General features: G+C 43.4%; 1 protein-coding gene across 6 annotated transcripts in view; it reads right to left on the minus strand.

Annotated features, from left to right (window-relative positions):
• Positions 1–26084, minus strand: part of MLLT10 (MLLT10 histone lysine methyltransferase DOT1L cofactor) — a 216530-nt gene that overhangs the window by 136827 nt on the left and 53619 nt on the right. For 5 of the 6 annotated variants that reach the window (XM_075827571.1, XM_075827575.1, XM_075827572.1 and 2 more), the window contains 2 exons: positions 19476–19555; positions 6807–6861 (listed from right to left, as the gene is read on the minus strand). In XM_075827571.1, coding sequence (XP_075683686.1) covers positions 6807–6861; positions 19476–19555 — 135 coding nt within the window. Of the gene's footprint in view, positions 1–6806; positions 6862–19475; positions 19556–26084 lie in introns of those variants that run through there. The other variant, XM_075827574.1, reaches the window with a different exon arrangement.

The raw sequence follows: 26084 nt of genomic DNA on the forward strand, positions 1-26084 counted from the left end.
CTCTTAAAGGGGTTATCCAAGTTGGCTACTGTATTTTTATACTGATGAATGGTGAATAGGAGCAGAGCTGCAGTAACCCAGCATGGCCGCTATACAGTGACTGGAGCCATCTGCTTCCTGCAGCGACTCCCGCATAGCTTCCGGTGACTGGAGACAGCCGGATCAGCTGATCGTGCGGGGCCCGGATGTCAACCCTCACCGATCATATACTGATGACCGATCCTGTGGATAGGTCATCAGTATAAAAATACAGCCCCTTTAACATTTGCTCCACCCTAAACAACCCTCCTTTTCTTTTATCAATACCGCCGCCGACACGATAATATTTAAGTATGGACAATCAATTAAGATCAACAATACACGTCATTGTTTGCAAAAAGGCTTTTACACTAAAACCTCTTTAAGGCTCAATGCACACGATGCGTATTACGTGCGGTTTTTCTGCGCGGATCTGCGTGCGGCAAATTTGCAGTGTAATACAGTACCAGCAAAGTAAATGAGATTTCAAAAAATCTCATCTACACAGTGCAGATTTTCTTTCTGCGCGTAAATTGACATGCGGTGCGTATTTTAAAATCCGCAGCATGTCAATTTATCTAGCGTTTCCGCTTGCGAATGATTTCTTAATAGTTTTAAAGAAATCCGCATCAAAATCCGCAGCATAAAACCGCACCTATTTCCGCATCAAAATGTAAATATCGCACCTAAAAACGCATCGAAAAACGCACCATTAGGTGCAGTTTTAGCTGCGGAATTACGTGCGTACACCTGCGGTTTTGGTGTGGATTTTCCGCATCAAATTACGCAACGTGTGCACGTAGCCATACACCCCAGTACCAGAAATTTCTGAATTTATAGCCGGTTCATTACTGGGTTGAAATCATAAATGCCTGTCCGGTTATTAAGAACCAGTACACTTAGGCCCTATTCACACCATGTTTTTGCATTCTGTTGAAAAGTTTGTCTTTTTTGTTTGTCAAATTTACCATTAAAGAAAATCTGTGATATAGAGGAGGGGGAGGGCATTGTAAGCATACCTTTGGATTCCCGACGTTTGATTCCCCCTACACGGCGGTCGTAGGTGTCACACTCTGCTCTGACAGCTCTAGCAGCCAATCAGGAGTCAGCTAGAGCCGTCCCTCAGGGCAGGGCTGACAGCATGCAGTCTGGAGTAGCCAGGAACACATCCACATCAAGTGCCCGTCTCAGTGGCATTTGCAACCATGGCGCAGGGGGGAATTAAACATCGATTTCTCGGTCATGCAACTTGCATGAATAAGACAAAAGGTTTACAATGCCCTCCCCCTCTGCTATATCGCTCTGTCAGCAGTTTTGAGCCCTCAAACCTGTTGACTGTTTCCATTTAGGAATTAACTGGACACAAAAATGATGCGCGCCGTCTTCTGGAGACGGCCCCTGGTTTGTTTTTTCTTGTTCTCTTATAAGTCATCGCTAACAGGATGCAACAGTAGAGGCTTCCCTTTACATGTCATTTTGAAAGTATTTTTTCTAATCTTGAAAAAGAACTGTAAACTTTAAACAGGATGCAAAAAACATGGAGTGAACAGAGTCCTAGTGACAGATCCTCTGACAGCAGAAAGGAGGGAATGATTACTCTACACACCTTGAGCATGTCATTTCAGATTAGAGCTGCCATAGTGATCAGCTGCGGGCACTTCCGGCAAACACCTAATAGGGCATATGAACAGGTGTTACCGTCAAAATCTTTATGAGAAACCCCTATAAGACTGGGAACACACATTCGTTGTATCCGGAGAGTTGTTTTATGATGAGCTGGACCCAACTGATGACAATTTGTGCACCGGTCTGGTGTCTATGCAAAGTTTCTGTCCAGCATCGCATTCCAAAACTGCTCATATAGGAAAGCATGGGATCAGTTCTGGCCTCAGCTTCCCTCCGGCGCGTGTGTGTACCACGTTGGAGGACAACAAAACCGGATCGCTGAACAAATAAATGAATGTAGTCAAAGCAACAGGCGGACATTTTTTTGCTTTTTCTATTTTAAGTTCTGACAATGCATGCGACTCCGCTCTACAGGATTCAACGAAAGCACCAAGTAAGGGTATGTGCACACACACTAATTACGTACGTAATTGACGGACGTATTTCGGCCGCAAGTCCCGGACCGAACACAGTGCAGGGAGCCGGGCTCCTAGCATCATACTTATGTACGATGCTAGGAGTCCCTGCCTCGCTGCAGGACAACTGTCCCGTACTGTAATCATGTTTTCAGTACGGGACAGTAGTTCCACGGAGAGGCAGGGACTCCTAGCATCGTATATAACTATGATGCTAGGAGCCCGGCTCCCTGCACTGTGTTCGGTCCGGTACTTGCTGCCGAATTACGTCCGTATATTACGGACGTAATTAGTGTGTGTGCACATACCCTTATAATGATAGTCACTGGAAACCACAGGCCTGGGTATCATCCAATGCAGCCCACTTCCAAATACTATTACTGAGTAAATACAACAAAACAAGACCAAAATAAAAAAAATAAAAAAAAGAAGATTGGTGTGCAGTCCGTCTACCATCACACTGACCAAACAAACCTACAGACAATTAATGCCCACACAACAGTACCAGGGAATGTACAGGAAATTGGCATCGAGATATTGGTACAATAAGCGGAATGAGCAAACGTTATACTTTCCATTTGGGCTTTATGTTTAGGACTATACTGCAAAAGTCAACACAGAAAAGACTGGAAAGTGTGTAATGTCTGCACGGACGTTCCCTCAGGGGGACATTACACGAACTTACTGCGGTTATTTAACCGTTGGCGCCACAACTGATTGTACCCAAGAGAATGGAAAGCTTCAGAGTAACCAGGAGCTGAACATGCTACAAGTGATAGATTTCTCTAGCAAGTGGTAAAGTGAATGTCTGTATGGCTGTGCTCCGGTGCTTCGGGGTTTCTGCTACTATGGGACAACAACTGCATGTTAATATAATAGCTGCACTGCCATTGGAAGTAGCTTTGTAAATAGTTTTCATTAAAAATCTACCGTTTTGCTCCTACAGCTTCTATGCAAACCTATATGTCTCCATGGTAACAGACTACAAAGTAACCCTGTGGTCTCATTCTGCGGTCATACTCTCTTCAATCTGTCCCTTACATCTAACCTACTGAATGCACGTTAGCAAGAAGTAGGAACAGATGAAGAGGAGTATTACATGATTGCAGGATCAGACTACATGTTTGTTTGTTGGGTAGTCTGTTACCATGGATACACATAGGTCTTCATAGGAACATTTGGCCTCAAACGGTAAAATGAATAAGAAAGCAACTATGCAAAGAGTTTTTAAAAAATATATTTTAGGCTTCCATTTCATTTAGTTGCACTGGATCAATAAAAAAAAAAAAAAAGAGATGGATTCAAAGAAGAACATAGTCTGCACAAGCCGTTAGTAGGAAGTCTGCATTGTATAACTATTGACCTTACACAAATACAGTCCTCCGTGAGTCAAATCATCCGCATCACAACAAACATGCAAAAATAAAACCACACCCTGCTGTAATGACATAACCACGGACAGATCAAAGCTCGGAACGCTTTAAAGAAGCAATTACGTTTTAATATCACATGGATGACTAGCGGGCTTGTTACGAAGCATGCAGGACTGTTTAAGATTATAGTCTGTTCACATTGGTAACCTCAACGCCGGTTTTTCTGCCTTTTAGGCGTCTATTGGAGAGGGTACAAGACACACAAACCTTTAAGGGTATGTTACTACACTGAAAATCTGCAGTGGAATTTTAAAAAATCAACGCAGATATTCGGTCACAAAAATGCGTTTTTGATGCGCATATTGCTACGGAAACGCAGCTTTTTTTTCTGCATCGCTTATTCCAGAGGGTTCAGTGTTAAACATTGATTATACAAGCAACGTATATATGCGCACCTGTGGATTTCCAGCGCTTTTACAGCTTGTCCACATGTAACGGATTTGCTGCATATTTTCCATCCGGAATTGCAGACCGAAAATACGCAGAATACAGTAACAGCAAAGTGGGCGATTAACAAATCTCGTCCACACGCTGCGTAACAAAATTCTCAGCAGAAATTCACCTGCGGTGCACATTTTTCGTACCGCCACATGTCAATTCCTGCAGCAGAAAGAGGACTGAATTGCAAAATCCGCACCATTTTCTTTCGTAAAAAACTCAGGAAATGGTGCGGTTTTCCTGCAGCGGAATGTCTGCTAGTTTCTGCGGAATTGTTGCAGAAAATTAACTCCGTTACGTGTGGACAAGTCCTTACTGCGTTTCCACTGCACAAACCACTAAACTCATCTGTTGTGCAATTTAGGCTCCTATTTGAAGTCTATGGCGCAAACACACAACTTGACGTGCTGCGGAATTGAAAGTCTCACCGCAAAACACATTACGCGCGTTTTTTTGCTGTTCCCCCCCCCCCCCCGCAATGTGTGGCTGAGATTTGCTTCGTTTTCTTCACTTTGCTGCTACTGTACATGATGCGGACTTCCGTGGGAATCCAGACTAAATACGACCATAGCTTTAGTTAAGTTGTTGGAAGGAAAAAAAAATTAAACAATCGAGTTTCTTTGAACTTTAATCACATTGCAAACATGTGATCATTTTTAAAGAGTCGATGTATATTGAATCATAAGCAGTCTCCACTTCTATCCCCAATTCTCTGGGTTTCATTTAAAAAAGGGAGGAACAGGACGACTACAAAGACTGTATTAAAGGTAAAAATAATTGGGGCTTGTGTTCACACGACCTATTTTCAGACGTAATTCATGCGTTTTACGCCTTGAATTACGCCAGAAAAGACGGCTCCAATACGTCTGCAAACATCTGCCCATTGCTTGCAATGGGTTTTACGATGTTCTGTGCAGACGAGGTATCATTTTACGCTTCACTGTCAAAAGATGGCGCTGAAAATTACGCCCACGTCAAAGTAGTGCAGGACACTTCTTGGGACGTTTTTGGAGCCGTTTTTCATTGACTCCAATGAAGAACAGCTCCAATTACGTCCGTAATGGACGCCGCGAAAAACACGAGTACTTGCAATTACGTCTGAAATTCAGGAGCTGTTTTTACCAGAAAACAGCCCCGTAATTTCAGACGTATTTTGCGTTTGCGTGTGAACATACCTTTACTCTATGTATATATATATTAGAGAATTGATTAAATGGCAATCACCCCCTACGAAACTGGAACACAGATATATTCACTTGAATGGGGTTGCGGTAAAAAATACAGCACACCGCACAGTGTCAGAAAAAAACAACTTTTGGTGGATAGTATGTATAAGAATGTAACGGAATTCAGTATAAAGCTGGCCCTAGACATCAGATTTATTTCAACCTGTCCAATCCCTCGTTTCCAGAGGAGATAGAGAAAGTCAGAGGTGTCTCCCTTCTCGTACGCAAATACACATGTGGGGATGGGGCTCGCCATGAGGCAAATGACAGGTCTACGGGAGACTTGATTTACACAGTCTTCATCAAAGCCTAGTTTGTTCTGCCAATTAAAGGCTATGTGCACCTTTGAAATATATATATACACACACACACACACACACACGTCTATAAGTGTGTTTTGTGCAACTTTCTAAATACGTTTCCAGAGCAGCTGTATCTAGCGCTGAAGCCTGAATCAGTCAGGTCAGCGGTTCCTGCGTGTCTCTGACACATGGGACCAAGTTCATAAGTTAGATGTGATCAATTGCAGGTGGATCCGACCCGCTGTCACTAAACCAGTCAGTCCCGCAGACCTGACTGATATAGGTTTCAGCGCTAGATACAGCTGCTCTGTTTGCCGAATACAAAGCAGCTGCATCTGAAAAAGTAAACATAATTTTTAATAAAAAGTAATTACACCAATTGCACCAATTGCACCAATCACTCTCGCTTTCAAAAGTGTACATAGCCTTTAGGGTATGTTCACACGGCCTATTTTCAGCCATTTTTCGGGCCGTAAACGGCAGCTGAAAATACGGGGGCTGAACGCCTCCAAACATGCGGACATTGATTTGAATGGAAAAAACGGTGTTCCATTCCCACGGGGCGTTTTTTACGTGGCCATTTTAAAAAAAAACGGCGCATAAAAAACACCCCGTAAATAAGAAGTGCATGTCACTTCTTGAGCTGTTTTTGGAGCCGTTTTTCATTGGGTCAATAGAAAAACAGCCCCAAAAACGGCCGTAAAAAAACGCTGCAAAAAACGCCTGCTGCAACAGCTGTTTCCCCTGAAAACAGCTCCGCATTTTACAGCCGTTTATGCTAAGCGTGTGAACATAGCCTAAGAGTGGGTCTGTCACCGGAGGCTACAACATGCAGAAAATGATGTCGTCACATGAAGACCACCCTACCTACTTGACCTAACAGACTTCAAGTACCACCAATGACAAAAACAAGTTTTTTTTCCAAAACCGTGCCACTTTCAAGCAGGCGCTATGTTGCAATTCCGACCGAGTGCCATTTTAAAAACAAAAGCTACCACTGCGTTATTGAGCACCACAGCCCCTTTATACTAGGCGTTGGTGGGGGGTCCCCACGGTAAGATCTCCAGTGATAACGCAATGTTTGCACATGAAGTAAAATCATATGGTGACTAATAAACTTTACACTTCAAGAGTCAGACAGATTAACGATTAACGGGAACGACCAAATTGGCAGCATTAACATAATGATCCACCTCCATGCAGGACTCTTACCGGAGTGCAAGAACAGACAATACAAGTCCTCGTGATGACCAAACAACAAACCTGCTCCCCCATAAAATAACGGGCAATTGTAGTACGTGGTCTTACCTCCATTGTCAGTACGCTTTAACGCTCCATCCTTATGAGGACACAATTCACATCTCTGGGGAAAGAAAACAAGAATTAGAAATACAGTCATCTATACTCCATACACATCCATATGTATCATGGTGATACGCGCTGCATCCGTGGCTTACTGACATTAAAAACAAGAGTAGCCTCAAAGCACAAAATCAGTCACTTTCTAATGTATGCTGTATTTTAATTTTCTAACGAGTTTCAAGACCTGTGCTTGCCGATTGTGAATAGAAACTTTCTTGTTTACAATCAAAGGCTAAGAAACTATTCCTGCTGCTGTAACACGGGGCCATCCACTACGTCTAGACAAAAAAAAAGGTTTCCATTAAGTCTTGTCCCCATGTAACTGAATTGCTGCAAAAAATGTCAGCACCTATTCCGCAGAAAGTAGCAGAAATTCCGCTGCGGAAAAACCGGTGTTTTTTACTGCAGAAAATGGTGCGTATCTTGCTGCGTTTATTTCAATGCTGGAAGATGGTGACAGCAGCAATTCTGTCCATGTTCCTCAGCAGGAATCGACATGCTGGGGTACGAAAAATACGCACCGCAGGTGAATTTCTGCACGGAAATTTTACGCGGTGTGCACCCACTTTGCGGCTACTGTATTCTGCTGTGTATTTTCCGTCCGCAATTCCGGACGGAAAATATGCAGCAATTCCGTTACGTGTGGACAAACCCTTAGCGTAGATGAGGTTTCTTTACTTTCTTTAATCCTCTATAAGCGAAACACAGCACGAAACCCTCTCCTTATAGTTTGTTACAGTGTATCAGTGTAGGTAAAATGTATCGAAACAATTGTAACAAACTGTCCACACAGGTATAGTCACGGCTGTGCCTGGAATTATAGTTTAGTCCCATTCACTTGACTGGGACTGAGCTGCTCTGAGATGTAATCCCAGGTACAGCCGCTAATATACTAGAATGACAGAGCTGTCCCTGGTAAACAATGAAATCATCTTCATACAGCAGATTGCTGTAAAGGCAGCGGCGGGTCCCACTTCTGCCAGTGGTCCCTGTCGTACATTCTCCGGCAGCCTGTCCCTCCTCCAGGGCGCCGGCGTCTGCTAATGTCCTCCGCTCCCGAAGCGCAAGTGAAATTCAGAAGTGTCTCACCAATCCCTGTTGACCACAGGACTATTTAAGGCACATTAACTATCCGCCAGGTGCCTGAACAATATTAGAATAACCTAGTGTTATCGAATATTATCAAAGTCAGGACCCACTATGCTTGCCGTCAGCGAGTAGCTGACAGCTCCAATACACTGCACTACACATGTCAGGACCCACTAGGCTTCCGTAGATGGCATAGCTGGAGGCCATTGTTAGGCCTCCGGTTGCCATCGCAACCATCGCCGCCCGCTAACATGTAGCAGGCCGAAGATGTAGTGCAGTGCATTAGAATTGCGATCAGGGCTTCCTGCCTTCAAGTCCCCTAGTGGGACAAAAGAAAAAAGTTTAAAAAAAAAGTTGTGTAAAAATAAAAAAGTTTAAAAGAAATACAAGTAAAAATCACCCTTTTTCCCTAAGGGTATGTGCACACACACTAATTACGTCCGTAATTTACGGACGTATTTCGGCTGCAAGTTCCGGACCGAACTCAGTGCAGGGAGCCGGTCTCCTAGCATCATAGTTATGTACGACGCTAGGAGTCCCTGCCTCGCTGCTGGACAACTGTCCCATACTGTAATCATGTTCTCAGTATGGGACAGTAGTTCCACGGAGAGGCAGGGACTCCTAGCATCGTACATAAGTATGATGCTAGGAGCCCGGCTCCCTGCACTGTGTTCGGTCCACTACTTGTGGCCAAAATACGTCCGTAAATTACGGACGTAATTAGTGTGTGTGCACATACCCTTATCAGTCCTTTATTATTAAAAAAAATATAAACAAACAAATAAACTATACATAATTGGTATCACCGCGTCCACAACAGCCTTAACTACAAAAGCTTTTTGTTATTTATCCCGCGCGGTAAACGCCATAACAGAATCACAATTTTTTGATCACTTCACCTCCCAAACAAATGGACTAAAAAGAAAATCAAAAAGTCGAAATGTACCCAAAAAATGGTCCTGATCGAAACTACAGTTCATTACGCAAAAAAAAAAGTCCTCAAATGACTTTCTTGATAGAAAAATAAAAAAGTTCTGGCTCTTAGAAAATGGCAACACAAAAAAGAATTTATTTTTTATAAAAAAGTATTTTATTGTGCAAACGCCATGAAAAAAATTACAAACATAATGTATCGCCGTAATCGTATCGCCCCGCAGAATAAAGTGAATGTCATTTATAGCGCATGGTGAACGCTCTAAAAAGAAAAAAAAAGGAATAAAAAACAATAGTAGAATTGCTGTTTTTTAGTCACCACGTCTCTTAAAAAATAGAATAAAAACTGATCAAAAAGTCGCCCCATGAAAACTACAATTAATTCCTCAAGGGGTCTAGTTTCCAAAATGGGGTCACTTTTAAGGGGTTTCCCCTGTACTGGTACCTCAGCAGCTCTGCAAATACATCATGGCGCCCAGAAACCAATCCAGCAAAATCTACATGCCAAATAGCGCTCCTGCCTTTCTGAGCTCTGCCGTTTGACCAACCAGCAGTTTATGACCACATATGGGGTACTGCCGTATTTGGGAGAAATTGCTTTACAAATGTTGCGGGGCTTTTTCTCCTTTATTCCTTTTTTTTTTTAAAAATGTGTACCTTTTATCGTAAAAATTTGATTTTCAATTGCACAGCCAAATTCCACAAAACGTAGCAAAAAACCTCTGGGGTCTAAATGTCCACTATACCCCTCGATTTGTTTCTTGAGGGGTGTAGTTTGCCAAATAGGGTCACTTTTGGGGGGTTTCCACTGTTTTGTCACCACAAGACCTCTTCAAACCGGACATGGTGCCTAATAAAAAGAAGGCCTCAAAATCCAGTAGATGCTCCTTTGCTTCTGAGTCCGCTACTGCAGTCCATTACCGCACTAGGGCCACATGTGGGATATTTCTAAAAACTGCAGAATCTGGGCAATAAGTATTGAGTTGCGTTTCTCTGGTAAAACCTTCTGTTTTACAGAAAAAAAATGTATAAAAAGGATTTTCGGACAAAAAAAAGAAATTTGTAAATTTCACCTCTACTTTGCTTTAATTTCCTGTGAAACGCCTAAAGGGTTAATAAACTTTCTAAACGCTGTATTAAATACTTTGTGGGTCTAGTTTCTAAAATGGGGTGTTTTATGGGGGTTTATAATATATAGGCCCCTCAAGGCCACTTCAGAACTGAACTGGTACCTTAAAAAAAAAAAAAAAGGAGGCTTTTGAAATTGTATTCAAAATATGAGAAATTGCTGCTAATGTTCTAAGGCCTCATTCACACGACAGGGTTTCCCGGCCGGGTGCCGGCCGTTCATAAATCAATGGGTCCGTGTGCTGCGTGTGATTTTCCTGCGCAGAACACGACGTTATTCACGTTTGTCTGAATTTGCCGTCTGTCTGATTTTACATGTGGCGCATTTCCAGCAGATTTTACCTGTGAATTTGCGCAGGTAAAGTCTGCAGCGGATTACAGTACATGGTAAATACCTGAGATTTTACAAATCTCATCCACATGCTGCAGATATTTTACGCTGCACATTCTCACTTTTTTGATATGCCGTTAAATAAATCCCTTGGGGTGTCTAATTTTTTGACGGTGTTCTACAACTTCACAACATCTGTAATGGTCATGTAGATAGATACAGATCAGCAGCACCGGAAAAACAAATTGGGTGGGTGGACGCCTCCTGGGTCACAGTCCAATGACCCTTCAATATAAAAAAAAAAAAAAGGAAAGTGAGGCAGCACAACCAAATAGATGAAAAAGTGATCCTTTTTAATTCCACATACAACGTTTCAGCGCAGTGTGAGGATCACTTTTGTATCGATTTTGTTGTGCTGTCTCACTTTCCTTTTTTCTGTAATGGTCATATGGTGTCCGTAAATCAGCTTTGGAAAATTTGCTTCACCACGGAGTAAGAAATGCGCACATATTTGGTATCTAAAGTCTACAGAAGTGGCCAAATATGTGTTTACAGGTGTCAGTGGCACGTGCCAGGTGTAAAAAATTTTTATATATATATATATATATATATATATATATATTTTTTTTTTATTTTTTTTTTTTTTTACACAATATGGACGCCGTATACATTCTGAGAGAAACAAGAGCAAATACATGCAGGTTGGAAGAGTAACAGAACAACAGTTTGCTTTTGGATTCACACATGTCTAAAACGTGAAAATTTACCTGGTCAGGAAGTGATTAATATTCCCATCTTAGGCATTAATGGCATATGAATAGGATATGCCATTAATGCCCGATACGTGCAGGTCTCACCTATGGGATTCTCACTTATCAGGATAACAGGGGTCCCCCGACCCCCGTCTGCCAATTCTTGCCGCTGCATCCTCCATACTCTGCAATGATAAGGTGGCTGTGCTTGTGTACGGCCACATCTCCACTGAAGTATATGGAAAATGCGGGGGCAGGAAACGGCGGACGGGATAAGTGGACCCCTGTTCTCCTGATGTCAGGAATCTATAGGTGGTATTTATGGCATATACTGTGAATAAGACCACCCCTTAGATAAGGTAACATGTTTCTTGATGAATGCTAACTGTAGGGGAAAACAAACTCCTAGCAGGTCGTGAAGGTCTACAGGTGTCAGGGCATGCTAGGAGTTATAGTTCCCCAATAGAGGGGAAGGGGATTTCACACAGTCATTTCTTTGCATATATATTTTGTATTTACCTTGTGGAGACTGAACAGAACTGGGGACACACTTTTCTATGAAGTCTGTTTTTCTGAGAAGCTACTAGACAGTCGGATTATAAGCAGTGAACCCGTCGCCGCGCTGTAACCGAGTGGACTAGCCGCTGAGAATATGTGCTCACGCAGAGCAGCAAGATGCGGCAACATGATAGGGGCAGAGGACTGAGGAGGCGGGGCCGGGGATTGAGGAGAGGCCGGAAATTGAGAAGGGATCGGGAACTGAGAAGGCGGGGCCATAGATAGAGAAGGTGGGATCAGGGACTGAGGAGGCAGGGCTGGGAATGAGGTGGTGGGGTCAGGATTGAGGAGGCAGGGCTGGGACCCGGCCATGAAAAAGAAAAATATTATGACATTTAGCCATGGCAGCAGGCTGCTTGCTTAGTGTAGCGGCCAGTGCACCGCTCAGGGCAGCGCCCCACGGCATACACCGGCCCATCTGGCATTTTCCAGAATTGCCAGATGGGCAGTCCGGTCCTGTACACAGGGAAATCTGCAAGACAAACCTGCACCAAATGTGCAGATTTTCCTGCAAAAACACAAGAAATTCGCAGCAAAATCCACAACATTACATTTGGTGCAGGTTTCATTGCAGAATTTTTCGCCCCCATTGAACTCAATAGGGAAAATGCGCAACAAATCCACGCTCTTTCTGACACATATGGACATGCTGCGGATTTTAAAGTGACACCGCAGGTAAAATTTCCATGCAGAAAAATTCTGCAGCATGTAGATGACATTTGTAAAGTCTCATTCACTTGTCTGCTAGTCAAAGCCACTGCAAGTTTTTTCTGTGCAAACCCCCCAGGTAAAATCTGCAGCTTTTCTGCAGTTACCCTTAGGCCCTGTTCACATCTGTGTCAGGGTATTCCATTGAGGAGCAGAACAAGGCAATGTCGGACACTACTGTTCTGTTGCAAGATGGACACCGCCGCCGGCCGACGGACCTTGACTTTAAGGAGTTCCGTCGGCTTTCCATTGGAGTGTCCGTGGTTTTACCAGAAGCAATAGCACAGCATGCCATTGTTTTCGGTAATCTCTGTCGGATCTGCGATGGGGGCAGCTAAAGGAGCCTCTAATGCAGATGTGAACAGGCTCTTAGTCTGTAAAGTTTTAGACTTTGGATGTAAACAAGCAAGCATTTACTCACAGCAAGCATAGATCTTCAAAATGGCAACTAAAACACAAAAAATATTTGAAATGTGAAATTACTACAATATACCATAAGTAAACCAGAAAACCTCTTTAAAAACACTCAGTAAACCGTGTCGTGAGTAAAGAGCTCTCCAAACACGACCAGATATCTTAATGACAATTATACAGTCCCTGAGACGCCGCACAAAACGGGTCCAGTCCCTACCCTCTCTATGAGAATTGTGGTGGATGACATAGCAAAGGGGTTTGTGAAGCCGAAAAAAAAAAAGACAGGTCCATCCAGTTCAGCCTATTATTCTGAAAAAAAACACGAGGCAGAAGTGAACTTTCCTCATCTTAGGGAAACCAATTCCTTCCCGACTCCACTATGGCAATCGGAATAAATCCCTGGATCAACAAGATCCCATTGGAAAATTTCTGTGACACTGATCAACAGCTCCTGATACACAATTGGATTGTTGGCCGCCTCCGGTGAAGAATCGGATTCTCCCATTGGATATTTCCTCCCTAGAGACCATCACCACTTGACTCTACAAGACTTCAACTTCCCTTCATTACAATTCACAATGACTCCACGTAGGGGGTATAGAATGGGTATATATAGGATGCCTCAAAATTATTTTAAATGTTCGGCCCGAGATTTTTACCATCTTTCATGGGATTGCCGATGATCAGGGAAATTTGGAAGAAAGTTTTTGCCATTACTAATTGAAACTGTGCCCCATGTAATAGGCAGGGCTGCAAAAGCCTTGTGTCACTTTAAAAAAAAATAATTATATTCTCCTCCGTTATTTAGATATTGGTGTCGTTATATTTGGCGCCCAATATGTAAATAACTCCCTGAACTCTCAATAGGGCGTTTACTTCTAAATGGCATGGGGGCATGTTATTTATCGCGTGGACTGTCCAATCAGCTACAGACAGTGTGAGAGCAGCTTGTGCTGTATGCTGTCTCTCGCGAGATCACACAATCTTGTCGTTCTGCAGAGAGCGTGCGCCGCCCTCACGCTTGCGCGCACATCTCAGACGTCACTGCTTCAGACGATGCTTCCACCGCCACGGAACAGAAGAGGAGAAGATCTACTCACACGCCTGGATGTCAGTAGATCTTCTCCTCATCTTCTGTTCCATGGCGCGGGAGTATCGTCGAGAGCGGCGGCGTTGGAGATGTGCACGCATACTGGCATGCGTGAGGGCAGGGCGCGCACGCAGAATGACAAGACTGTGTGATCTCGCGAGAGAGATCACACAGCACAAGCCGCTCTCACACTCTCCATAGCTGATTGGACAGTGTCAGAGCGAGAAGCAACACATCCCCTTGCAATTTAGAAATAAAGAAACGTCCCATTGACAGTTCAGGGAGATATTTACATATCGGGTGCCAAATATAACGGCATCGATATCTAAATAACAGAGAATAGAAAATAATTTAAAGTGAGACAAGGTTTGTGCAGCAGCGCCTATTACATGGCGCACATGTATGGTCAGGTGAAACGTTCTATTTAACTACCTTTACCCCTCCTGACCCATTATGGGCATATTTGGCCATCTTGACCCCGATAAATTTAAATGTGCACCAGGATGCAGCAAGTTATTATATTATGTAGCGGCATCAGGCAGAAAATCAATTTTGCAGATTTGGCTCCCCCACACTGCCCCTGTTACACCTGGAGAATCTTTCATACATTGTGCATATGGACCGAGTAGAGGCAAAGTCAAGCAAAGAAGTGACGGTGAAGCAGTTTTTACTGTTTTGAAAAGTTTTATTGCGATTACCTGCACAAATCTGCAGGACTATCCAGGACTATCCAGGACTGTTTTTCTCTCCTTATGTGGTGTAAGAAACAAACTGGGTGAAACGCTGATAATGGTTTCTTGATTTTTGTGGTCCTGGGGTATTAGCATGACATCTAAGTATTTGTTCACATTTGCGTCGGGACTCTGTTCATGGGTTCCGTCGGAGCTTTCTGTCAGGGGAATCCAGGAGCAGAATCCAAACTGAAACGATCGGTTTCCGTTTGCATCACCATTGATTGTAATGGTGACGGATCTGGTGCAAATGGTTTCCGTTTTTTCCCCGTTGTGTAAGGGTTCCGTAGTTTTGACTGCGTCAATACCGTAGTCGACTGCACTATTGTTTCCGCGAAAGAAAAACTGAAATCTTACGGACCTGAATCAAACAGAAACCATTTGCAACGGAACCATTACCATTGAACTCAATGGTAATGCAAACGGAAGCTATGGTTCCCATTTGCCTTTCCGTTCATTGGTTCCCCTGGCGGAAATATCTGACGGAACCCAAGAACGGAACGGTGAAGCTGATGTGAACAGGCTCTTTCCCTACCTTCCCCTTTCCCACTCCTCTCCACAGTGACGGTATATGGGTTTATGCTTTTTATTGACTTTTTCTTGGTTGATATTGGATACTTCTGTGATGCTCTGTCAGAAGAGCAGAACAAGAGAAAACCGCAAGGGACGGTTCAGCTGCACCACAAACGCCATCGGCGGCACCCATTGACTTTAATCGGTTCCGTTGGGGTGTCCTAGGTTTTACCGTAAACAATATCTGCTAGTGTTTCAGGTAATCTCGGCCAGATCTGCGACCGAGACCCCTAACAGAGCTCTAACGCAGCTGTGAACGAGGCCTAACTCAGACCTGATGCGGTCTATTTTTTTGGGGGGAAATATTTTCAATAAACACATTTAAAAAAAAAATATGCACAATGATCCAAACATTCATGGCAAGTTGAAATTAAATCAGTAGCCCCAACTATTGCAATGGAGTTAATCGAAAAAACAGTAAAAAGCAAAAACATAAAGGAAGTAAGGACGTAGCCCCCAGGGATTAGGTAGGGCCATCAGAGATTTAAAAAAAAAAAAAAGTCTTTGCATGAACATTGTGAACAGACTGCGCCATTATCATCACGTTCCCGAGACATTGCTTCTTTCTATACTTATTCGCAGCTTTCAAATAGGTTTTCACTACTGTCCCAACACTGCTGGAGGCAAGACAATTGTAGCTGGGCCATAAAGTGGCATTATGTAATGGAGATTTCAGCAGGAAACGTAAATGCCTGACTACAAAACGAGGTTTCCAAACAAACATGAAATGGAAGAACAGGCCATTATTATCCGGATGTGACGGTGACGAGAAGATCCTTCTTCCCGGTGTGCGTTTCTTATATTTGCAGGTGCAGCTTCTTAAGACGACCACAGATGTAACAATACATCTCTGATACTAGAACGATCAGTAATAATCCATTAATATCCATCCGTTTTAAAGGGGTATTACGGGTTATTTTTTGCATAAAGAAAAGTTCTACAATTTTCCAATATACTTTCTGTATCAAATCTTCATGGTTTTCAGGATCTCTGCTTGCTGTCATTCAAACAGAACCTTCATAATATTTACATCCAGGGGGATGGAATTGTGTCTTGGTCATGTGATGGACACACAGGGGCATCACACGCCCCTTTATGTTTGTCTGAAATCAAGATTTCAACCTCTACGTAATCTAAAGAGTTTACACACAGCATTGTCCAATCTGCCACAACAAATACGTAAATTGTAGGAATGCAAAATCCGTAACCAAATCCAAATTGACATCGAGACTACATACAGACTTGTTCAGCAGTTTTGGTGCAGATCTTCAGGCTAGTTCCACAGTGTAATGCACGGATAGAATTTATCATATTACCAACCAGATCATCACCTAAGAAGTTTAAGAATTCGTATTTGCCTATAGAAACGGTTACCATGCTAGTAAAAAATTGTGTAACTGACCAATTCAGATAATCCATTTCCAATTCATTGCACTCAGCCATTATAAAGATGTATATTTATGGCAGACAGAATGCAAGGAGGCAAAGACAAAAAACTATGTGACCTATGCAAGTCTGCTGTACAATTAGCCAAAACGGCACAAAAAATAAATAAATTGCCATTTGGCTATAAAAGCCAATAAAGAGTACAGCGGACTCATAGTTGTGATTCATGAGGGGAACGCACACCCTCCGGGCTCCCCTCTCAGGACAGAGCCGATCTGGCAGACGCGAGCCATCCATGTATCACTGTACATGTAGGGCCATTTATCTGAATGGCTGCCATGTAATACTACAGTCTGGCTGCGGCTCCCATCCAAAAGGGGTTGTCTCTGATGAGCCAACGCCTTTAAGGCTGGGTTCACACGACCTATTTTCAAGCGTAAACGAGGCATATTATGCCTCGTTTAACGTCTGAAAATACGGCTCCAATACGTCGGCAAACATCTGCCCATTAATTTGAATGGGTTTGCCGACGTACTGTGCCGACGACCTGTCATTTACGCGTCGCCGTTTGACAGCTGTCAAACGACGACGCGTAAAAATACCGCCTCGTCAAAGAAGTGCAGGGCACTTATATACATTATATGCGGGGCACTTATATACATTATATGCGGGGCACTTATATACATTACATGCGGGACACTTCTATACATTACATGCGGGACACTTCTATACATTACATGCGGGACACTTCTATACATTACATGCGGGACACTTCTATACATTACATGCGGGACACTTCTATACATTACATGCGAGACACTTCTATACATTACATGCGGGACACTTCTATACATTACATGCGGGACACTTCTATACATTACATGCGGGACACTTATATACATTACATGCGGGACACTTATATACATTATATGCGGGACACTTATATACATTATATGCGGGACACTTATATACATTATATGCGGGACACTTATATACATTATATGCGGGACACTTATATACATTATATGCGGGACACTTATATACATTATATGCGGGACACTTATATACATTATATGCGGGACACTTATATACATTATATGCGGGACACTTATATACATTATATGCGGGACACTTATATACATTATATGCAGGACACTTATATACATTATATGCGGGACACTTATATACATTATATGCAGGACACTTCTTTGAAACGTAATTTGAGCCGTTTTTCATTGAATTCAATGAAGAACAGCTCAAGATTACGGGCGTCAAAGACGCCTCGCATAATGCGAGGAGGAGCTTTTACGTCTGAAATGACGCAGCTGTTTTCTCCTGAAAACAGTCTGTCATTTCAGACGTAAAAGGAAGCTAGCGTGTGCACATACCCTAAAACCCAAATTGTCTTGGTCCCTAATGGGTTAAAAAAATAAAAGCAGCCTCTTTCTTGTGTTTAGGCATCTTGCAAACATCCTGTTTTTTTATGGAACTGTGTAAGTTACAATCCTGAGGACAAACTTTGAAAGACTGAGTCCCCCAGACTCAAGAGACCTGGTGGAGCAACACTTCCCCCCCACAAAGCTTTCAAATGGGATTTTGGCTGCACTGACAGGGCGTGCACTAGAGAAGAAGCTCTGCTGTACAGGTGCTGCCGCTTCAGAGCCTGCCCCGCATGCATTTATAAAGAACGAAGCCTACATTGCATATTTACAAAAGGCGCAGAAAATACTCCTTTAAGTATAATGTAAAGCAGTGATCCCCAACCACCAGGCCGCGGACCAATACCGAGCCGCAAATCATTTGGTACCGGGCCGCGGTATCTGGTGTCATGATGATGTTTAATCCCATGTGACCGCCGCTGCCACAATCACACAGGAGGAAGAACACAGACTTCTGGGTAAGTACAAGTTGTTGTTTTTTTTTTCTGAGTTGCATTTTTGCGGTGGAATCGCTGTGATTCTGCCGCAATAAACGCAACAACTGCTCTTTGTTGTGGCTTTTACCTCCCCATAGAATTCAATGAGGAAAACCCGCAACAAATAAGCAGCATTTACGCAAATATAATTGACATGCAGCGGAATAAAACTCTGCACCGCAGGTCAATTTCTGAGAAGTTCTTCCGCTCACTATTTACACCGCGTGTGGATGACATTTGTTTTATCTCATCCACTTTGCTGCTACTGTATTATGCTGCAGATTTTCTGCAACTAATGCCGTTGTGGAAAACCCGCGGTATTTACGCAACATGTGAACTGACCTTGAACGTTTTTTTTTGCTAAAGCTTTCCAATTCCCGAAACCACCATCAAGAGATCCACTTTCTCATAGAGCAATCATCGGGGAGTAGTTTACGCTCCCGGATGGGTAGCGTCTTCATTTCCTACCGATGGCGGTCCCGAAAGCTGTGCGCTAGGCATTGTAACTGTACCGATAACATCACAAGTTCACAACAACAACAACAACGCTGATCAGTTTATTTTTAATGGGTTACAGTCAATATTGTTTGGAAACGAACCGTAAACGGCCACATCACCTGACTCGGCTGTATAGACATTCACGTGTGAACACACATCTATACAGAAAAGAATTCAGTGGGTGGTAAGTTACAGAGTTTCAGCAAGTCTGGAATCCCAGAAAACCCCTAAACTAAAGATGGATATGACAGGACACCAGGTGTATGTTCATAGGCTCGGGTTAAGGCTCTTCAGCTCATAGTCAAATGGATCATTGATCCCCTGACCATACAGGTGGAGCAGAAACATAGTACTAGATAGAGGATTATCGCAGATCACTTTACTGTAACACGTGCAAAAAAAAAAAAACATCGTGTTTTTAAGGAGATCACGGAGATGACGGCGTTTAATTATCAGAAGTCTAACAAATCTGAACATGAACTGTGGAGCAGACACATAGACTGACTCACCACTCTGGCCGCCCTTTCCTGGGATTCGCATTTTCTACAAAACCATGGCCCGGTCGGCACTTGCACTATGCCGTAACAAGCTGTGGAAAAACATACAAAGTTAGTGGATAGATTACATTACCGACTGTCCTGTCGCTGACATAAGACACCTGCAGTTTTCAATTCAATCAGCCCAAGAATATGCTGAATGAGACCTACCGGCGGCCCGTGCGGAGTTATTGCCCCTTTCGTGCAGCGCCCACAACCGCAGGGGCACTTCACAGAGATCACTGCACTTTCATATATAGGTGAAGTAGGAACAGGCTGGATCTACTAGATTAAAAAAAAAGGGGGAAATCCTTCCTGGTCACCCTAAATAAAATGTGCAGTGCTAAACAAGCTGAGAAGAAACCCCAGCAGCTGTATCCAGAGCTTCCCCCACTATAAGGGACAAACACAGCGCTGCTGTGTGCGAGGCAAGGAGGAGTCCGGAGACCTCGCACCTCCCTGTCATTCCTTCCTACATTCAACCCTCACCAGGCCCAGCACATAGCAAAACAAAGCAGCTGTCTCAGTGCCAGAAGGCAGCATAATCTCCGACTGGTGCAGTCAGGTAATGCGAGTGGGGGAGGGATGTCTGCGGAGAGCCGACAGCAAAGGAATCCCTTAACCCTTCTTCTGGCTTCTCAGAATACCTACAATACAAGAACAAAGGTATTTCACTAATAGGTTGAGCGCTGCCGCCAGCCCCCTGACAGGCCGTCTATTATACAGTATAATATAGACATACAGGCAGTTCTGCACTAAAGAGTCTATGGATAAATAGCATCAGACTTTGGAATATACAATTTGTCCTAATTCACTCCCTGTGGGGGGGGGGGCATACAGTTTGGTAGTTTAGCATTATTTCGTATTTTAGGATGAGGCTCCACGGCGACTTTTGCTCAATGGCCCACATTACAGGGTTCCCCACTAAGATCATTTATAATCTCTGATCACTGGGGGGGGGGGTCCTACCGATCACTGGAAAGGGGATCCCACGCTCCCCTTTCCTCCTCACTGTGATCAAGCTTGAATGGAGTGGTGGTCGAGCATGCGCCGGCTGCTCCATTCAATGTCTGTGGGGCGGACGGAAAAAGCTGGGCGCTGTACTCCGATGTCTCCCTCAGTCCCGTAGACTTTGAATGGAGCAGCAAGGCGCATGCTCGACCACCACTGCAATCAAACATTTCCTCATAATGGGGCCGACCAATCGTACGAACGATCCGACCATCAACATGGCAGGTGAAACTGTCAAATCAGGGAGGCAACAGAGTGGACTTGAGGAAAGGATCAAATAATCAGCCGCTGACGATGCCGTACACTTGAATTTTCCACCGACAACAGCTGAAAAAGTCCAACCTGACAAATCACATTCTTGTCAGATAATAGTCCGCCATCGGCCATTGCATATAAAACTATATTGACTGATGGTTGAAATGGTCAAAATGGGCCATACCAGATGACTTATCTTATGAGGCCAACTTAAAGAGGCTGTCACCACATTATACGTGCCCTATCTTCTACATAATTTGATCGGCGCTGTAATGTAGACAACAGTGGTTTTTATTTATAAAAACGATCAATTTTGACGGAGTTACGACCTATTTTAGATTTATGCTAATGACTTTCTTAATAGACAACTATTACAGCATAATCTCGCTGTAAAGTGTCATTTACAGCGTGATCTCGCGAGATTACACTTGCTGTGCTGTAAATCACACACAAACGTTACCGAAGTGTCGGGATTGTGAATAGACATCCCGTCCTGGCTGGACGCGATGTCTATTCATTGTCAGGACACTTCAGTAACGTTAATGTGTGAGTGACAGCACAGTAAGCGTAATCTCGCAAGATCACTATGTGCTGAGTACATGAATGCAGAGAAGTGCATGACGCCGATAGGTCACTGATTGGTCAGCGTCATACACTCCTCTGTACAACGCCCAGTTGGTAAAAAAGTAAAACACGCCCAGTTGCCTATTAAGAAACTCATTAGCATAAATCTAAAATAGGTCATAACTCCGTGAAAATTGATTGTTTTTCTAAATAAAAAACACTTACCTACATTACAGCGCTGATCAGATTATGTAGAAGATTAAGCAACGGAGACAAACTGAAACCATTAGCAACGGAAGAATTACCATTGAAATCAATAGTAATGCAAACCGAAAGCTATGGTTTCTGTTTATGGGTTCCCGACGGAAAGGTCTGGTGGAACCCATGAATGGAACCCCGACGCAGATGTGAACGAAGCCTTAATTTGGCACATTTTTACTTGTCGGACATGAAGTATACACCCATTATGAGAACGCAGGATTTTCCCCAAAATTTAGCCATTCCCGTCTATTTTACAAAATAGGGCCAGATTTTTCTTGTGCTCTACATTTATTTGGTCGCTTACCTAAGGGGGATCTTAGACATTTATGGCATATTCACGGGAAGTGTCTGATAGCTGAAGGTCCAAGCTCTGGAACTTGCACCTATGGTGAGAACAGGGGGTCCTTCGACCCCTGTTCTGCCTGGCGTGGGCTATTCCGTGTGTGTGTGTGTGTGTGTGTGTGTGTGTGTGTGTGTGTGTGTGTGTGTGTGTGTGTATATATATACCTATATATTGTACTTTCATTGTTTTTTTTATTAAAACTTATGATTGTTAAGTGTCCGTGTTGTATGTAAACCTAATAAAGAATACACATATTTATTTTGGCACGTACGTATCACTTTGTTGGTACATTGCTTCCTCCTTTTGTTAGGTATCATGAACACAGTAGAGCGTTGTGCACGGAGCCTGTACGTCGCCACGTGGAGTCTGTACTACAGAGCTATAGGCACTCTGTCTGCTGTCATATGGCGTCTTCGTACAGCACAGTATTAGGGAGACATTCTCCCCTATAAACCATGCTTCTAGGTGAGAATACCTCCGTCACATGGTATACGACGGAGCATATCACAACCTATGTATGAGGTCGGAGGAGTACAGTATGGCCCTATAGGCTTAGATGGGTTCTGTATTACAGCACTCTACAATTTGGCGTTTGTACAGCGCTGCAATACGGCCATGTCAATGAGCCCTAATCTTTTGACCTACTATTATAAAAGGGAATCTGTCATCAAATATATAACACCTAAACCACTGCCATAGCATTATACAGGATGGTATTAGGTTTCTAAAAATGTCTCTCTCTGAAATGTCCCTTGAAGCACAAAGGAAAAACTAAAGTTAGAAAGTGGCGCGTGTGCCAGATGCCGCTAGAGCTGTTGGGAGAACGTGGGTCAGGTGACGAGTTCGCCAATGTCCAGCCACTACTCTCACTATACACTACAATGGAGAGGTGGCTATGCTGCTTGTTCGGCTCTTTCCGCAACTCCTACAGATTTCAATGGAGAGAGGCCACCTCTACACTGGACTGTATGGAGAGTGCAGCAGACAAAAGTCACCAAACAAGTGCCAACCCTGCTTAACATTGAAATACCCCTATAAAGTAAACCTCAAGCCAGGGGGTCACTGCTCATAAAATGTCAGGGGCTGAATCCTGGCATGGGACATGGGCGAGTTGTAAGCCTTAAACCCCTTTTACACGAGCCAATGATCGGGCAAACTAACGTTCATACGAACGCGCATTCACGATCATCAGGGCAACGATCAGCCAATGAACGGGGAAACGCTCATTCATCTGCTGATGGCATCTTTCATGCGGCAAAAAAAATGGTTGCTAGTCGCCAGCACATCTCCCTGTGTAAACAAAGATATGTGCTTTTGACATGATAGAAATGTATGGGGACGAGCGATCATAGTAATGATCGCTCGTCCCCATACTAAACGATCATTGCTCCGTTTAAAAGGAGCAAATGAGTGCGGATTGGCAGGCTGGATTGTCGATCTGCACTCATTTTAAAAGCGGTAAACAGACGAGATCTGCTCATGTAACTCCATCTTAATGATAGGTAACATTGTAATAGAGGCCATTAGTGGTGGTCACCCAACATCAATTAATAGAATAAGAAAGCAAGCTAACACTCAGGAACTTCCAGGTACTTTTTATAATGTATGACATTGATAAAGAGTGTGAAAAGTAAATACCCTTCGCTATCACGATCATTAATCACCTTTTTTATGCCTCCAGCTGGCAGGGACTTAAGGCCCTTTTACACCGGGCAATTGTCGGGCAGACAAGCGTCATAGAACACTCGTTGCCGATAATTGCCCTGTGTAAACAGGGCAGCGATCAGCAGATGAACGAGCAAACGTGCAATCATCTGCTGATCGCTGCCCTGTTTACACAGGGCAATTATCGGCAACGAGCATTTTATGAACGATCGTTTGCACGCTAATTGGCCCGTGTAAAAAGGCCTTTACCCCCTGGCTAGAAGTTCTAGCGTTCTGTCCTGGCAGCACACCCCGAACCCCCTGTTGTTAACCTGCACTTCCATACAAGGCTGTCCACAACCTGCCCCCTCCCATATATCTCTGACCTAATCTCCCGATACCTCCCCACACGTAATCTCTCATCACATCATCGGCTCCAAGATTTCTCACGTGCTTCCACCGTACTCTGGAACGCTCTACCCCAACACATCAGACTGCCACCATCCAAACCTTCAAAAGCAACCTGAAAACCCCCCTTCAGAAAATCTTACAACCTGCAATACCCGGCTACCACCATTCTACAATATGAGCAGCTTCAACCCTAACCTACTGTCTCATTCCCCTGCCCTTGTAGCTTGTAAGCCCTCGTGGGCAGGGTCCTCTCTCCTGTATGTTTCTGTCGCTCCGCAAACTCATGTTTATTGTACTTGTATTCATTGTGGTCTCATATCATGTAGTTAAACCTTTCATATGTGCAGAACCCTGGAAATAATAGCGCTATATATTATAATAATAAAACGCCATACGTTGGAATAGGCCATGTTTTCGTTTTTTTCTCAATGATTCGGTATGAACCCATTTAAAATGGGTGGCACACAGAGGTAGAGTACGGGCCCATAACAGACTACGGGTACTGTATAACGGATCTGGAGAACACAATGCTGTATTGAAAATGGGGCTTAAGTTGTAAAGTCTAGACCAGATATATTGTAGAAAACTCCTGAAATGAGACCAGGGCTGTTCAGTTTTCAGCCTCTGTATGAACATAATGTTTCTGTTCACTAACCGCAAGCAGGGATCTGGAAAACATTGAGGTATTGAAACGAATAATAGATCAGAAAGTTCCATAACAAGATTTCTTTACATAAAACCCTGTAACATTTTCCTTTATGAGGATGAAACGCGTCAGTTATGACATACAACAGCTATTCAGCTGACAAAGGAGCTGCAAGGAATTACAACCACTCTCGGATTCACTGTTATCATTTTGGGACATTTCAGCTCATAAAAAGGACGGATTCTGATAATAAAAGTTTATTAGGGACTAATTTCACAAACATATAAGACAGGACTGGAGAAATTCAGGCGTCAGGTAGCCCATGTCCCCACATATTCACAGCTCGCACAGGAATAGTATCAATGCATTTAGATGAAATGTTTTTGGGTGCATGTTAAAAAAAAAAAAAAAAATCATCAAAAATTCTGTCAAAACCATACTCTGTTTTACCGCAATTTGCCGCAGTTTCCGATGTGGTTTTTGCATGTGCGGCTTTTATAGATGAAACTGTAAAATAAAAACATCTCACCTGTATAAACCGCACAGGCAAAAACGGCATTGCAAACAACGCCAATTCGCTGTAAGGCCATGTGCATTTTTGGCACAATTTTTTACCATGTGGCATAAAAACGTCTCATCTAAACGCACCCTAAACCTCTGCGAATATTGTGGATCATGAAAAAAAAACTAAGTGGATCCTTGACCAAATCATTTTTCCAAAGGACGGGTTCACACGTCGCGATCAAAATGCAGCGATTTGCTGCAAAATGGCGTAGATTTGCTGTGGTCGCAGATAAAAACACGCATTTTGTCCACGATATGTGAACCCAGCCAAATATAATCAAGTGATTACAAATTCTAAAGGCAGTTTCTTAGTTGTATCTTCCCGGAAAAGCTGGGTGACATCCAATATGGCCACCATCTCAGCTCCACACCTGGGTTATCATCCAGCTTTTCCAGAATCCTGAATGGCAGAACGGCCTAGTTTTACAGTAATTCCTGCCACAATCCAGTAGTGAAGTCATGTACATAAGATTACTGTTTCCTTGTTAAGGTGGAAATGCTCTTTTTACACTAGTGTGGTATAGCACAGGGGGGGGGGGGGCAAATCACCTGTTTTACAGGAATGACAAGCAAAAAAAGTGCCACTAACAATCATGAATAGAAGCCAAGGAAGATAAAACAGAAGCTGCTGCCATTCCTCGGGGCCTCATTTATTCAATGGCCCTCGCCTTTAAAGCCCAGCTCCATCTATTATAATGCGATTCATACATATGTATACAGGACAGAGGTTACTATTAACAATCCGGAGGGTGACCACGTCTGCAGGGAATGGTAATGCACATGGTACATCAGCAGCGCTCTCCCCCTGTCTGCCAGTTCTAAGCCCCCCAGAAAAGCAGACAGCGCTGTCAGAAAATCAGGGGAACCTCAAGACAAGGAACCG

This window comes from Rhinoderma darwinii, chromosome 5 (assembly GCF_050947455.1).
Source record: "Rhinoderma darwinii isolate aRhiDar2 chromosome 5, aRhiDar2.hap1, whole genome shotgun sequence".
Lineage (NCBI taxonomy): Eukaryota > Metazoa > Chordata > Amphibia > Anura > Rhinodermatidae > Rhinoderma > Rhinoderma darwinii.